The sequence below is a fragment of the Hippocampus zosterae genome, chromosome 11 (genome assembly GCF_025434085.1).
Source record: "Hippocampus zosterae strain Florida chromosome 11, ASM2543408v3, whole genome shotgun sequence".
In the NCBI taxonomy this organism is placed as follows: Eukaryota; Metazoa; Chordata; class Actinopteri; order Syngnathiformes; family Syngnathidae; genus Hippocampus; species Hippocampus zosterae.
The window spans coordinates 4,064,987-4,080,246 of record NC_067461.1 but is presented as its reverse complement, the minus strand read 5'-3'; the positions used below and the strand labels follow the sequence as shown (position 1 = coordinate 4,080,246).

Genomic DNA, 15,260 nt, shown 5'->3' with positions numbered 1-15,260 from the left:
TTGGGAGTGAATGAGTTGAGAGAGGAGAAGGTGACCCTTTTTTCAATTCGAAAGCTAACGATTGCTATCTCAGACGGAGTGCACGACTTGCCTGCAACCAGCTCAGCTTCCGTAGAGTCACTCTCAGCTAATTTAAAAAAAAATGAATCATCACCTCATTAAAACCATTAAAAATTCAGGAAATTTAAAAAAAAAACGCGTATTGCTTGAGTTACCAAAACGCTGCATCAATAAAACGTCTTTACAAAATTCTCAGAACCGTGAGTGATGCAAGACAAAACAAAAAGTATTCGTCCATTTTTAAGAAAAGCGCCCTACACCCTCAAAACCACCGGGTTGAAATTCACCTAAAATGAGTAAAGAACGACCCAATTTGGGTTTAAAAAATAAATGCTTTTTTCGATTAGTGTTATTTTTATTATTTTTTTTATTTTCATTTATTTAAAAAATAAAGAAAAACAGACCACGTACAGACGAATCAATGATCTTGAAAATGTGAAATTGACCAAGCGCCATCTGAGCACCAACTCGAGACGTTCTCCCACATTCACTTCCTGTCCCAATACTTTTGTCCGAGCTCACGGGAAACGGATGATGCAGAAGCGGCCTTCCGTTTCCCCGCCGTCTCCATTGTGCGTCTTCGCATCCTGCTTTGCTTTTTGAGTTGAAGGCAGGATGGGGTTGGATCAGGTTGCCATCGTCCCTGCCGTTCATTCACCCCCTTTCTCCCCCCCCCAACCCCCACATCCCCTCCCTGTTCCAGGGTTATCCGCCGTCACTGCGCCTGCTGGTCCGCGCCGAAGGCCAACAGCTCGTCTTGCTGCTGGAGAAAAACGAGTGAGTTTTCACGCGACTCCTCGCGGACACGAGACGCATCACATTTTTAATCGCAAACGGATGAATGGGCTGCTCTCGCCATGCAAGAATGGAGAAGTCATACAAGTTTGGACTATGATTGAGTGAATTAAAAAGGGAGGGGGGGCGGGGGGAGAAAATAATATATCCCCTCGCGGTTTTGCCCTTTTCAAAGTTCACTTTCTCTGAAGGGCCAAAAAAAGAGATGAAAGGCAATGAAGAAGGCAGCGGAGGAGAAACACTTGAGGACGAGCTTGTTTTCTCTCTCTACCCCCCCCTCCCCCCTCGCATCGCCTCTCTCTGTTCTCATCGCTCCCCTCCGGACCGCCGAGAATAACGAGGAGACGGGGATCGTGCCGAGTTCATAAATATGGCGATAGACCGGGGTGGGGCGAAGGGTGAGGTAAGGGGGCGCGGGCGGGGGGGTGCAAAGGGCCAGCTTGCACGTCAGGGGAGAGTTACGCTCTCCAAAGCGTGATGCCATTGCTGACTCGGCGAGTCTTCTTTCTGCCAAGGGGTTCTTATTCCAACGGAGCGGCGCTCTAACGGCGCATAACGATATAACAATAACTATAACGACCATGTATAGTAAGGCGTTTTTAGCCGAAAAAAACGGCCATGTATCGTAAGAAATTTTTAGCTGAAAAAAACGACCATGTATAGTAAGGCGTTTTTGGACGAAATTTTTAGCTGACAAAAACGACCATGTATAGTAAGGCGTTTTTAGCCGGGAAAAAAAAAACGACCATGTATAGTAAGGCGTTTTTGGACGAAATTTTTAGCCGACAAAAACGACCATGTATAGTAAGGCGTTTTTAGCCGGGAAAAAAAAACGACCATGTATCGTAAGGCGTTTTTGAATGAAATTTTTAGCCGACAAAAACGACCATGTATAATAAGGCGTTTTTAGCCGGGAAAAAAAAAACGACCATGTATAGTAAGGCGTTTTTAGCCGGAAAAAAAACCGACCATGTATAGTAAGGCGTTTTTGGACGAAATTTTTAGCTGACAAAAACGACCATGTATAGTAAGGCGTTTTTAGCCGGAAAAAAAAACCGACCATGTATAGTAAGGCGTTTTGGGACGAAATTTTTAGCCGACAAAAACGACCATGTATAGTAAGGCGTTTTTAGCCGGAAAAAAAAACGACCATGTATAGTAAGGCGTTTTTGGACGAAATTTTTAGCTGACAAAAACGACCATGTATAGTAAGGCGTTTTTAGCCGGAAAAAAAAACCGACCATGTATAGTAAGGCGTTTTTGGACGAAATTTTTAGCCGACAAAAACGACCATGTACTGTATATTAAGGCGTTTTTAGCCGAAAAAAGTTTTTTTTGGATCCTTTTAGTGTTCGCACTTCTAATTTGGATCTTCCGACGAGCAAATATCATCGCATTGCACATCTGGTTCAGTTTTGTGCAATTCCAAAATAACAGGTGTGAGGCAAATGCCCGAAAGGATCAAAAATAATGACGGTACGCTTTCCACACCCCGTCAAGTGAAAATAAATATCTTTTAAATTTGACACGCCGCCGAGAGGAGCGATCTTAACAACCCTGTCCGATTGGAATGATTCAAATAATGCTCAGAGATGTCAAATGAGGCTTCAAAATCATCAAGCATCAAGCCCGCTCTTTTGGTATGAAACGTTGACATGACCGCTCGACCGTCAACTGTCAATCAAACTCCACCGCCGCCGCCCGGAACAATGGACGCTTATTTCGTTAAGCGTCTTTGTCATATTCTGGCGTGACTCGACATTTCAGACCTAAAAAATGGATCCACTTAAAGCCCCCCGCGTGGCTGGAATTTATCCCACCGGGTCGTCACGTGACTTTAACGCGCCTTGACAATGAGGCGCTCTAAAGTGACCAAAATCATCTCATGATGTGTGGCCAACACAAACAACGATATCGTCGCAATTCGCCTTACGTTACGTTTTGAATGGTCAGATTTTCCCTTTTGCTCAACCCGACCGAGCTCATGACGGGAAAACAAAAACGTCTTGGCATCAACACCCCGTGCGTTGGCACCAACGCGCGAGCCATCAAAGTCCAGCACGGTGCCTTTGTGAGGTTGCCTGGCGAAGCGCTCGGCTCAATCTGGGATGCGGGTGCGAGAGATAAGGACAACCTGGCTATAGATCGACAAACGGGTCGGGAAGGACCACCAATTCAAAACGGAGGAACACGGGAAGCGGCAATTGTTGAGTTAAACAACCAACAGAAAGACAAATGCCACTTCAACATCCCAGACATAAAAGAGAAAAATTTACACCGTTTATCTAGCCCTTCTATTTGATATTTTACTTATTTTTATTTTTTTTTGTAATGAATGAAGTTGCTGCAGACGAGATAACGCGCACACCGGGTGATTTGTTGGCATTGTCAAGCCCGAGCGCTTTCATACGGCGCGCGCATCTTCTTTCCCTTTGAAAACACACAAGAGGATGTTGCTATGGGGATTTCTGTCAGTAACATAATGATGTCGCCGCCATGTTGCTTTTTCCTCATTTCTTTCCTGCCGCAGAAGAATGAAAGGAAATGTTCTCAATGGGAAGCGAGGTGGATTTTTTTTTTGTTGTTGTTGGGTTTTTTTTTCTGCACGAGGTCAGTCCGAGCTGCGGTGAATGCGTGGAGCCCTCGTCTTAAAAAGCCCCAAACCGGGTTGCCGTAAGGACAGAGAAGGATGGCGAGGGCTTGATCGTGGCGGCGTGCATTTGAAGCTCACGTCTGAGGCGGAGAAAACGGATTTAGCCTGTAAACGGTTTTCACTCTTAACTAAATCAGTACCAGCCAATTCTGGACCAAGTCTGAAAAGACGTTTAGAAACGTCTTTGGGAGTGAATGAGTTAAACATGATGATGTCATCAGTGTTCTCCTTGCAGGTACTTTGTTGTTTGTAGCGCCAAGAAAAACTGTTTCACAAATAGCTGTCGATGAATTTGATCATCGATTGTCAATGAATTTTGACACCTCTACAAGATATAGCCGATCCTTATCAAACCGATCAGAGGAAGTCGGACTCCAACGCAGACTGAACGCGTACAACGCAGGCGAAATAACCTGCTAATATATTCACGCTGACGTGTGTCAGCTCGGCGGGCTGCCGTGCTTTGTAGCCCGGCAACGAGGTGGGCGGGGAAAAAAAATGCAGACATCAAGTCGAGCATTGAAAAGAACTTTTCGGAAGGTGCGCCCACAGTGCCGTCATTTAAGACTGGCTGAGGTTCACGGACCACCTGTTCTGAGTGGGCCGCACGGGCGGAGAGATATCACAGGACACATCTGGCCCGGCGGCGGCGAGCGGAGCGGATGGGAATGGCAGCATGCATGACAGCCTCAGGCGGGTGACGGATGACTCACGGCTGATGCGGCGGACGCTCAGGTCGCGGAATGAATAGGGGCTCGGTCGGCGGATGTGTGCAGTTCCTCTGACGTTAGGGAAATTATCTCATTTTGTGGCACCATTTGGAACCATAGAGCTCAATCCAACAATTATTATTATTATTATTATTTTTTTTTTATTGCACCTGTCCTCAGGTCACGAGGTGAGCTGAAGTTATTTCCAGCTCATGTTGGGCAAGAGGCCGGGTGCACCCTGGACTCTTTGCCGGTCGATCACAGGGCACAATTCGACTCCTTTTGTTTGACTATTTTGGAGCGGAGCAAAGTTTTCATTTTTCATCGTACGCAATTTGGCATCAGGAGCAGAATCATACTTTCATTTTCCCTTTTGACATGCAAGATGCATGCGGGGGGACTTCCAACAAAAGAACGCTAATGAAAAAAAAAAACTCGACACCTGAAGTTGACCTCACAACACCAATATTCCACCAGGTGGCGCTAACACTATCACAAAATGCCAAAACCACAAACATGTGAGGCTTTACTTTAAATTCGTCACAAAAATTGTTCTCTCTAGATTTTCACAAATTGCATTCATTCATTCATCTTCCGAGCCGCTTGATCCTCACTAGGGTCGCGGGGGGTGCTGGAGCCGATCCCAGCTGTCTCCGGACAGTAGGCGGGGGACACCCTGAATCGGTTGCCAGCCAATCGCAGGGCACACAGAGACAAACAACCATGCACGCCCACACTCACACCTAGGGACAATTTCGAGTGTTCAATCAGCCTGCCATGCATGTTTTTAGAATGTGGGAGGAAACCGGAGCACCCGGAGAAAACCCACGCAGGCCCGGTTGCCAGCCAATCGCAGGGCACACAGAAACGAACAACCATCCGCACTCACACTCACACCTTGGGACAATTTAGAGCGTCCAATCAGCCTGCCATGCATGTTTTTGATATGTGGGAGGAAACCGGAGCACCCGGAGAAAACCCACGCAGGCCCGGTTGCCAGCCAATCGCAGGGCACACAGAAACGAACAACCATTCGCACTCACACTCACACCTAGGGACAATTTAGAGTGTCCAATCAGCCTGCCACGCATGTTTTTGGAATGTGGGAGGAAACCGGAGCACCCGGAGAAAACCCACGCAGGCCCGGGGAGAACATGCAAACTCCACACAGGGAGGCCGGAGCTGGAATCGAACCCAGTACCTCTGCACTGTGAACCCGACGTGCTAACTTGAACATATTTGCTGCAATTAATGAATGGGGGGGGGGGGGGCGGGGTTCAGTTTAGTCACTCAATCTGATCAAATGTGCAGTTGTCCGGCATTCCTTGACAGATTTCGCTCGGCCTTTTAGGGTCCGCTGTATTCTCCATTGACTCCGGCCATGCAAACCCCGCTTAATAGCATGCTCGTGAGCGGTGTCGCATGATTTTTTATTTTTATTTTTTATTAACATCACAGCCAGTAAGAACCCGCAAATGGGAGCGCAGCCTCGTTTTGAAAGTCCTTCACAAGGCGCCGGGGGTTGCACGTCTTGAAATTTACTCCGGTGAGAAGAAAATCCACTACACCGGGCCGCCGTGGTGTTTTGGAGGGCGGCGGAGTGCGGGGCTTCAGATGTTGATGGGGCATAATATCATCCCCGTTGTCATTTATCGGCACGAGACGGGGAACACGTTCTGCCGAGCGCGGCACACCAGGGATTATATTACCTTTTTCTGCAGACAAAGATTTCCCTCCAGATACGAAAATGTGCGCCTTGCATTCCCAAGTGAGTGTAAGACGGCATGCAGACATTCGTGTGTGCTATCTTTCTTGAGAGTTGCCAAGGAAGCATCTTGCTGCCCCCCCCCCCCCCCCTCCCTCGCCAAATAGTCCTACAAAATGTTGATGTCAGGGTTTTAATAAACTCAAGTCATATCTCGGAGCGTACTCTCATCTCAATTTTTTACAATGCGGGGTCCATTTTAATGTTTGCAAAAGTGTGCACACCCTCCTCGGATGTATTTACGCGCACGTAAGAGGAAGCATATGTCCAAAACGGGACCAGCTGTTGCTGGCGCGGGGGAAAAAAAGGGGGGGGGGTGGGGGGGGGGGGGGTAAGCGCGCGTCATGACATGGCTGACGGATCCGGCGCTTTTGACCTCGCGGGCTCGCTCGCTTTACTTGATTCCTCATCATAATTAATAGCAGCCCGTTTACTCGAAGACGTCATATAAAGTCAGGCTGACATATGATTACCCGATTTCTTTTTTTTTTTAATAAACATAAAGCGTAAGAGGGCGGCCCGGTAGTCCAGTGGTTAGCACGTGGGCTTCACAGTGCAGAGGTACCGGGTTCGATTCCAGCTCCGGCCTCCCTATGCGGAGTTTGCATGTTCTCCCCGGGCTTGCGTGGGTTTTCTCTGGGTGCTCCGGTTTCCTCCCACATTCCAAAAACATGCAAGGCAGGCTGATTGGACGCTCTAAATTGTCCCTAGGTGTGAGTGTGAGCGTGAATGGTTGTTCGTCTCTGTGTGCCCTGCGATTGGCTGGCAACCGATTCAGGGTGTCCCCCGCCTACTGCCCAGAGACAGCTGGGATAGGCTCCAGCACCCCCCGCGACCCTAGTGAGGATCAAGCGGTTAGGAAGATGAATGAATGAATAAAGCGTAAGAGAGAGAACGAGAGCATTGATTAAAATACTGTATTATGTTTATTATTATTATTATTTCATTGAGCTAGAAAGTGAGAAATGTAACCAAATGTATTTGTAGGTGTCTTCCAATGGACGAAGTAGCGACACATACCCTCCAACATCTTAAAGCCAGAAAGCATTAAAAGCCACTAGCCTCTGCGCCTGTGCACGATAAAACTTTATCGCGCTCCATTTCCCTCAAATATTCCAGACACTTCCGATTTTTTTAAATTTTTTTTAATGGCATGAAGACATTTTACCTGTGGCTCATCTGATAATTGACATTATCTCCTCAGAAGCCGGCGGCCATTTACGGCACATGTTCCGGCGCATTAGCGTCAGCGACAGATCGTTCACCCGCATCCTCGTGCCAAAATGATACATCAGCTGCGAGCAAAAGTTTCCGTCGCCGTCATCTTTGCCGGGCAATGAGGCGAACAAGCGACAGATTGTACGCTATTATCTTACGGGAGACTTGGCGCGTGGGGCTTAATGGTGCAAGGTGTTCCCCATCCTGATTTCCCCAAGAGGACAGGTTAGTTGTTGGAATGGAATGTGAGCAATAGTGCGGTAGTAGTCATCTGAAAGAAGTTGAAAACTTTTTTGTATCTGTGTGTGTGTGTTAAGGTTGCCTTCCAAGTATTATGAGTGCATATCATTTTGCAAATATTCTATACAGCAAGGGTCTGCAAATGGCAACTCCAGAGCAAGGTAAAAATATTTTGGGATTTTTTCCCGATAGTTTTTTTATTTCATTTCTTTTTGCATTTGTTTTTTTTTTTTAATTTTTTTTGGTTCCCCTTTAGTTTTAGTTCATTTTTAGGGTGGGTTTGTTAGTTCTGAATAGTTAAAAAAAATTGGGAAAAAAATACTAAATTTTAGATTTAGTATTAGTTTTAATATATTGTGTTGGTGGAGTGCAAGATTCAACCCAAAAAGTCAGTTGGTTTATTTATAGTCATTTTTCTGAACGTAAAATCTAATTTGTTGTATTTTTTTTTGTTCATTAAAATTATTTTTCAATTTTAGTTTTATTTACTTTGTTTGTTTTTCGTTGACTTGTTCTACAGAGCAAAATAAGGAGTTTAATGAAGTCAATAGAGTAAAACGGTTTTTAAAAAATTGTTTTGTTTTTCCTTTTATTGGTCACACAAACTATGCGTCTCAATATCTACGCTTTTTGACGCCAGTAGGCAAACCAGGGATAAATCCAAGAAAGGAAAACCTCAAAAGACACCCAAATGTGAAATGCTACATGCTCCATGCTACGTGAGCTACATTGAAAACAATACAATACAATACAATATATGCTGGTTTATATAGCGCTTTCACAACAGCGGCAGCTGTAACAAATGTCTTAACAAAACAGTTAACATAAAGTAAAATAATAAACACAACACATAACACAGTTCACGCCTTACAAATGGCATTTTTGCTTCGAAACCATATGAAAAATAAAGAATTTGGGCGCAGAATAACCTCATGTGTGAATGCCGTTTAGCATTCACATAACAAACAATTCGGACAGTCCGCAGGTGTGTTTTGAACACCATAAATAGTCATACTGCCATAAAGCTCCCTTAACAAACAACCTCAGTGCTACAAGTGGAAGATATCACTGCCTGCAGCTAATTTTGCTCCACACACGGATGATGATGATGACGGATGAGCTGGATCCATGTACTAAGATGTTTGTTTCTCAAAACCGTTCCCTTTTACGGTCATCTTGGGAATATGAAGTCATACCTTTTTGCTCAAGGGAAAACATGTTTATTCCTGCAACACGTTTTGCACGGCTGCAGATCACCCCTGTTGCGGGAGTGGGGGGGGGGGAGGGGGGGGGGAAATAGGCTTCGTAACGTACATGACTTCACAGGAATTAGTCGGCATCCAAACCCAATTGGGCTTTTATTGGACACATAAAACACTGTCTTTAAGCCTGTTGTTTGCGCTCGTAACGATACTAACCTGCGTGAGTCACAAAGAAATGGGAAAATAAAAGAGCCTGTTCATAGTCATGAAAAAAAAAGAAAAAAGGAGCGTTGGAACATATTCTTTCATTTTCCAATTGCAGCACTTGCGATTTGAAAATTGCATTCTCCTGCATATTGATTTGAATTGGATTAATCCCCCCCCACCTGCCCAAACTCAGTTGGCTCACCTGCAACCACATCCCCCCAATCGAAAATGGCTGGATGAATAACTTTGACCAGGCATGTCCAAAGTCCGGCCCGCGGGCCAAATCCGGCCCGCGGTCGAATTTCATCCGGCCCTCGGCCCCTGTCATAAAATCAGTGCCGTCTGGCCCGCAGGTTGGGTGCAATGGAACACGTGTTGCATTGACTGAGGTCTCGTAGACTGGTGAGTGATGTTTCATAGAGTACTGCTTCCCTCTAGTGGCTAAATGAGTAATAGCATTCACTAAATGAGTAATAGCATTTAGACACTAGAGGGCATCACTGACGAGTTAACAAGACATCACTCCGTGTTTATATTGACTGATATGTCATATTTCAAATTCCTGTTTCAAATGAACCAAAAGAAATTCTTAAGATTGTTGAAATTAAAATAAAAATGGAAATGTGAAACAGACTGGCTTACTAAAATTTGTTGAACAATATTGTTGTTCAATGTAAAGAATGTCAGCCAAGGTCGGCCCCCCGACATTTTACCACATAAAATCTGGCCCCCTTGGCAAAAAGTTTGGACACCCCTGACTTTGACTGTCACAAGTATGTCCAAATGTCCCGTGCCTCCTTAAATGTAGCGATTTAAAGTTGTACACGATGTAGGTTGTCATACTTTGTATTCCTCTATCATCACCTATACAAAGAGGGAAAAAAAAAACCGTCATAAAACCGACCACGAGCCTCGCTACAAGCATCCTCCTTTTTTATGAACACCTTAGCGTTGGCTGTCGCTCTTTTTTTTATGTGTTTTACAAAGCAGCATCTTGCTCACTCTTGGGCGTTGACTCCCAGCATCTGTGAGGTTTTGCTTTTCCCACTCTAAAAAATTTTTTTTTAATAATGTCTGAAGCACAGAGACACAAAGGTCACCTTAAAACGATATTGTCATCGGACTGCAACTCTGTTTAATTTGACTTGTGCCGATGTCCCTGGCCTTGGAGCGAATGTGCTAGCCAAGGTGTGTACTCTGAATATAAAATAGAAACATCTCTCACGCTGTCGGCCTTCACTACTTTTGGGTGAGTTGGTGCATATCAATACGACGCGTCACGGCTAGTCCTGAATAATCTCTCCGAAGAAACATTTGCCGTGCCTAGCTTCTGCCAGTTAATCTCTCAAAAGGGAACCAGCTGTTTTTTTTTCCTTGTGGCTTCTGCGAGACATTCTGATATCGTTAAGGAGCTCGTGGCAGTCATTATGTAAATGGCCTCACCATGCCAGCTCGTGTGTTTGTTTGGCAATTTATATCAGGCAAATTTTAGTCTACTATCCGTCTCATTGATCTGCTTTATGACTCTGCCGGTGCTAATGTCAGTCCCTCTGTCGATTGAGTGGCCATGTAGAAATTTGGTAATGGCACAACATTTGTTCAGTGGCCTGAACGAGCTTGATTGTGCGTGCGTATACAGCTAATGTCGTTAAGTTTGCTTTATCCAGTCATGGTTTGCACCACCAACACAGCGTAAATGTAAGAATGTAAGATTTGTTAACTGTTTCGTATTCAGTGGCGGCCCGGTAGTCCAGTGGTTAGCACGTCGTCTTAACAGTGCGTAGGTACCGGGTTCGATTCCAGCTCCGGCCTCCCTGTGTGGAGTTTGCATGTTCTCCCTGGGTCTGCGTGGGTTTTCTCTGGGTGCTCCGGTTTCCTCCCACATTCCAAAAACATGCGTGGCAGGCTGATTGAACGCTCTAAAAATTGTCCCTAGGTGTGAGTGTGAGTGCGAATGGTTGTTCGTCTCTGTGTGCCCTGCGATTGGCTGGCAACCGGTTCAGGGTGTCCCCCGCCTACTGCCTGGAGACGGCTGGGATAGGCTCCAGCACCCCCCGCGCCCCTAGTGAGGATCAAGCGGCTCGGAAGATGAATGAATGAATGAATGAATGTTTCGTATTCAGTTTGGTGACACCAAGTCATCTTCCCCCACTAAGATGAATGGCAACGGCATTAATCCGTTCTACACGAGCCCTAGAAATGTTCATTTTTGCAACGAATAAATAATATCTTTGAATATTGTTATATTCAATGGGAGATATTCACAAGTGCATCCAAAATGGAATGTGCATTTGTTAATCGGCAGACTCGAGGTGGTGCGGTAGTTACATTTCAATCGATCATGCTTGACATTTCACAAAAGCCAGCCCGTTAACTGTAATTCCTTCATTTCCTGCTGAGTGACTACTTTGACTTTACTTCCCTCATCACTTTTGTCTTTGCAACTTGTGGCGCTCCCGTAATTGCTTGAGTTGGCGCACATCGATTTGGCGCGGCCGCTCTGCATCTCCAGACACGGCGGTCTAATTATGGATTTGCTAATGGTCGCAGAGGGTCAATTATGATGAATGAGATGCTCTTAATAGCCGGGGAAACATATACCCTGTTATTTCCCTTCAAAAATGATCTCCTGTTCATCTAAACTCACAAACCATCGATCAAAATAAACATCGGCGCCTCATAAAACTGTTTTCCGCAAGATTTATTTCCAATACGAATGTCGTTAGTCCACAGAAAAATGGCCATTTGAAGTAAAAGGTGGCACTGTAACTCCTAATCACGAGGCTATTCGGCTTGTCAGAAGCCCGCAAAAGGTGCAATAACAACGATGATACATTGCAGACTAAATTGATCAAAGGTGTTTGGTCATAAAACAATTTGCGAGCAAACTCGCACTTGCTGTCATTTCTCAGGTTGTAAAAGAAGAAATGATGGAAGAGAAGATGATTTAGAAAATGACATAGTTAGTCATGAAGGCATCAAAATAAAAAAGATTGCATTTCAATTGGCCATCAATGATTCTCAAATTGGGCGGCCCGGTAGTCCAGTGGTTAGCACGTCAGCTTCACAGTGCAGAGGTACCGGGTTCGATTCCAGCTGCGGCCTCCCTGTGTGGAGTTTGCATGTTCTCCCCGGGCCTGCGTGGGTTTTCTCCGAGTGCTCCGGTTTCCTCCCACATTCCAAAAACATGCGTGGCAGGCTGATTGAACACTCTAAATTGTCCCTAGGTGTGAGTGTGAGTGCGAATGGTTGTTCGTTTCCGTGTGCCCTGCGATTGGCTGGCAACTGATCCAGGTTCTCCCCGGGCCTGCGTGGGTTTTCTCCGGGTGCTCCGGTTTCCTCCCACATTCCAAAAAAAACATGCATGGCAGGCTGATTGGACGCTCTAAATTGTCCCTAGGTGTGAGTGTGAGTGCGAATGGTTGTTCGTTTCTGTGTGCCCTGCGATTGGCTGGCAACCGGGCCTGTGTGGGTTTTCTCCGGGTGCTCCGGTTTCCTCCCACATTCCAAAAACATGCGTGGCAGGCTGATTGAACACTCTAAATTGTCCCTAGGTGTGAGTGTGAGTGCGAATGGTTGTTCGTTTCCGTGTGCCCTGCGATTGGCTGGCAACTGATCCAGGTTCTCCCCGGGCCTGCGTGGGTTTTCTCCGGGTGCTCCGGTTTCCTCCCACATTCCAAAAAAAACATGCATGGCAGGCTGATTGGACACTCTAAATTGTCCCTAGGTGTGAGTGTGAGTGCGAATGGTTGTTTGTTTCTGTGTGGCTGGCAACCGATTTAGGGTGTCCCCCGCCTACTGCCCAGAGACAGCTGGGATGGGCCCCAGCACCCCCCGCGACCCTAGTGAGGATCAAGCGGTTCGGAAGATGATTGAATGAATGAATGAATGATTCTCAAATTTCCTTCCAGTTGAGCCGTCCTACTGTAGATGCTTTCCTGTTAATTCTTTTCGGGGTCAGAGTGGGAGCTGCAGCTGGAATTGGAGCTTGGGAGTGTTCCCCAAAAATACATTTTTAATGACCGGACAAAATTCACATCATAAAACTAACTAAATAAATAAATACAAAAAATGTCAGTGTCCGGGAAGACTCGAATTGTTCTCCCCAAGGGATTGCGGCTTATCACCATCTCCAGGAGGATCAAGTCAATGTCATCCACACCGACACTGCAAACACAGCAATGCTGGGCTTCCGTTCTTGACCTTTCAACTTGCTATCTACAGTAGTCTGTCTCTCCCTTACATATTCCTGCCCCCCGCCCCCCACCCTCATAATTGCTTAGCAGTCAAGAGTATGGCTCCAACAATACACTCGGCTCATGCTCAGCGGAGATTTGTGGACACTCGCAGGCGCCAACATGGTCGCAGCAGAAAACTTATTACAGAGCGCCGTAAAACATGCGTCTTCTTTTGTGAGTCACGCGCTGCACCTGAAATGAAATCGAAATGCGCAAACAACAAGTCAGAGCGAATTTGACCGATTTGATTTGTTACAACTGTCAAAAGACGTTTTGGACATGAGTACGTGTTGAAAAAAAGTAATGGAAGCAATTCAAATACTTTTCTAGGCACTTGACTTGATGACTTTAATTTCACGCCAGATCTGAACTTTTAACTCCAATAACTTGTCGCGATATGCTTGTTACTTTTTTTTTTTTTTGCTTTGACATGAAGGAAAATGAATCCTTTCACAATGATGGTAACTGATTCGGACGAGCAAGATATTCCCCATCCAGCGTCAAGAGAATTTGTTTGATGTTTTCGATTCCAGGGATGATTTGCAACAAATGCGGTGTCACGTAAAAGCCTTAAAAACAAAAAACAAAAAAAACACAAGATTCTAGCATTTGAAAATTCTCATTCTACTGCAGACTAAAATTTTTTTTTTTAATCGTCATCATTAACTAATTTTTCATTTGTGATACTTGGATCGAAACGTACATGGAGCCAACAAGATTCACAATGACATTTTTCAGCAGCGGTTTCAAGCACATGAATGCCGACATCATAATTTTTTGTTGTTGTTTGTTTGTTTTTATTTTAAATTTTCAAGCACATTAATGCCGACATCATAATTTTTTCAAGCACATTAATGCCGACATCATAATTTTTTGTTGTTGTTGTTTGTTTTTATTTTAAATTTTCAAGCACATTAATGCCGACATCATAATTTTTTGTTGTTTTTTTATTTTAAATTTTCAAGCACATTAAAGCCGACTTCATAATTTTTTCAAGCACATTAATTCCGACTTCATAATTTTTTGTTGTTGTTTGTTTTTATTTCAATTTTTCAAGCACATTAATGTCGACATCATAATTTTTTGTTGTTGTTGTTTGTTTTTATTTTAAGTTTTCAAGCACATTAATGCCGACATCATCATTTTTTGTTGTTGTTTGTTTTTATTTTAAATTTTCAAGCACATTAATGCCGACATCATAATTTTTTTAAGCACATTAATGCCGACATCATAATTTTTTGTTGTTTTTTTATTTTAAATCTTCAAGCACATTAATGCCGACGTCATAATTTTTTGTTGTTGTTGTTTGTTTTTATTTTAAATTTTCAAGCACATTAATGCCGACATCATAATTTTTTGTTGTTGTTGTTTGTTTTTATTTTAAATTTTCAAGCACATTAATGCCGACATCATAATTTTTTGTTGTTTTTTTATTTTAAATTTTCAAGCACATTAATGCCGACGTCATAATTTTTTCAAGCACATTAATGCATACATTATAATTTTTTGTTGTTTTTTGTTTTTATTTTAAATTTTCAAGCACATTAATGCCGACATCATAATTTTTTGTTGTTGTTGTTTGTTTTCAAACAACAAAGCGTGTGACGGAAAAGTGGTTAGGACTGGACGACTGTCCATGTTTTATGTTATGTGTTGTGTTTATTATTTTACCTTATGTTAACTGTTTTGTAAAGCGCTTTGTTACAGCTGCCGCTGTTGTGAAAGCGCTATATAAATCAGCATGTATTGTATTGTATTGTATTGTTTTTATTTTTGTGAATAAGATTTCGAAGCCTCATTCCATATTCTTTGCGATTTGTCTTTTGAAATGATTCAAACTTGGCTCGGCTGCGAACAACACTGTTTGTTCTCTGCGCTGTATGCGATTTCTTTTCACTTTTACGGGGCTTCAAGTACAGGGCGAGTACTTTTGCCATCTCTTCCGACAGCACAGCATCCGGCACGGATCGCGGGCTCATTTACATACTCTACATGTGACTCCGCGTAATAATTCAGCGCCGCGCAAAGCCCCTCGAGCGTGAAAACATTGTTTCTTGCCAATGTTTTCATGTGGCTTCCCCTGCACGCTTCCCTTTGAAGAGGAACTGCTAAGTGCGGTGATTTTCTTTCAACGCCCCCCCCACCCCAACCCACCCACCTCCCTTCACCATC

General features: G+C 44.3%; 1 protein-coding gene across 1 annotated transcript in view; it reads left to right on the top strand.

Annotated features, from left to right (window-relative positions):
- adam12b (ADAM metallopeptidase domain 12b) overlaps positions 1–15,260 on the top strand; it is a 60,126-nt gene that overhangs the window by 12,007 nt on the left and 32,859 nt on the right. The window contains exon 3 of the mRNA XM_052080826.1: positions 764–837. Coding sequence (XP_051936786.1) covers positions 764–837 — 74 coding nt within the window. The remainder of the gene's footprint in view (positions 1–763; positions 838–15,260) is intronic.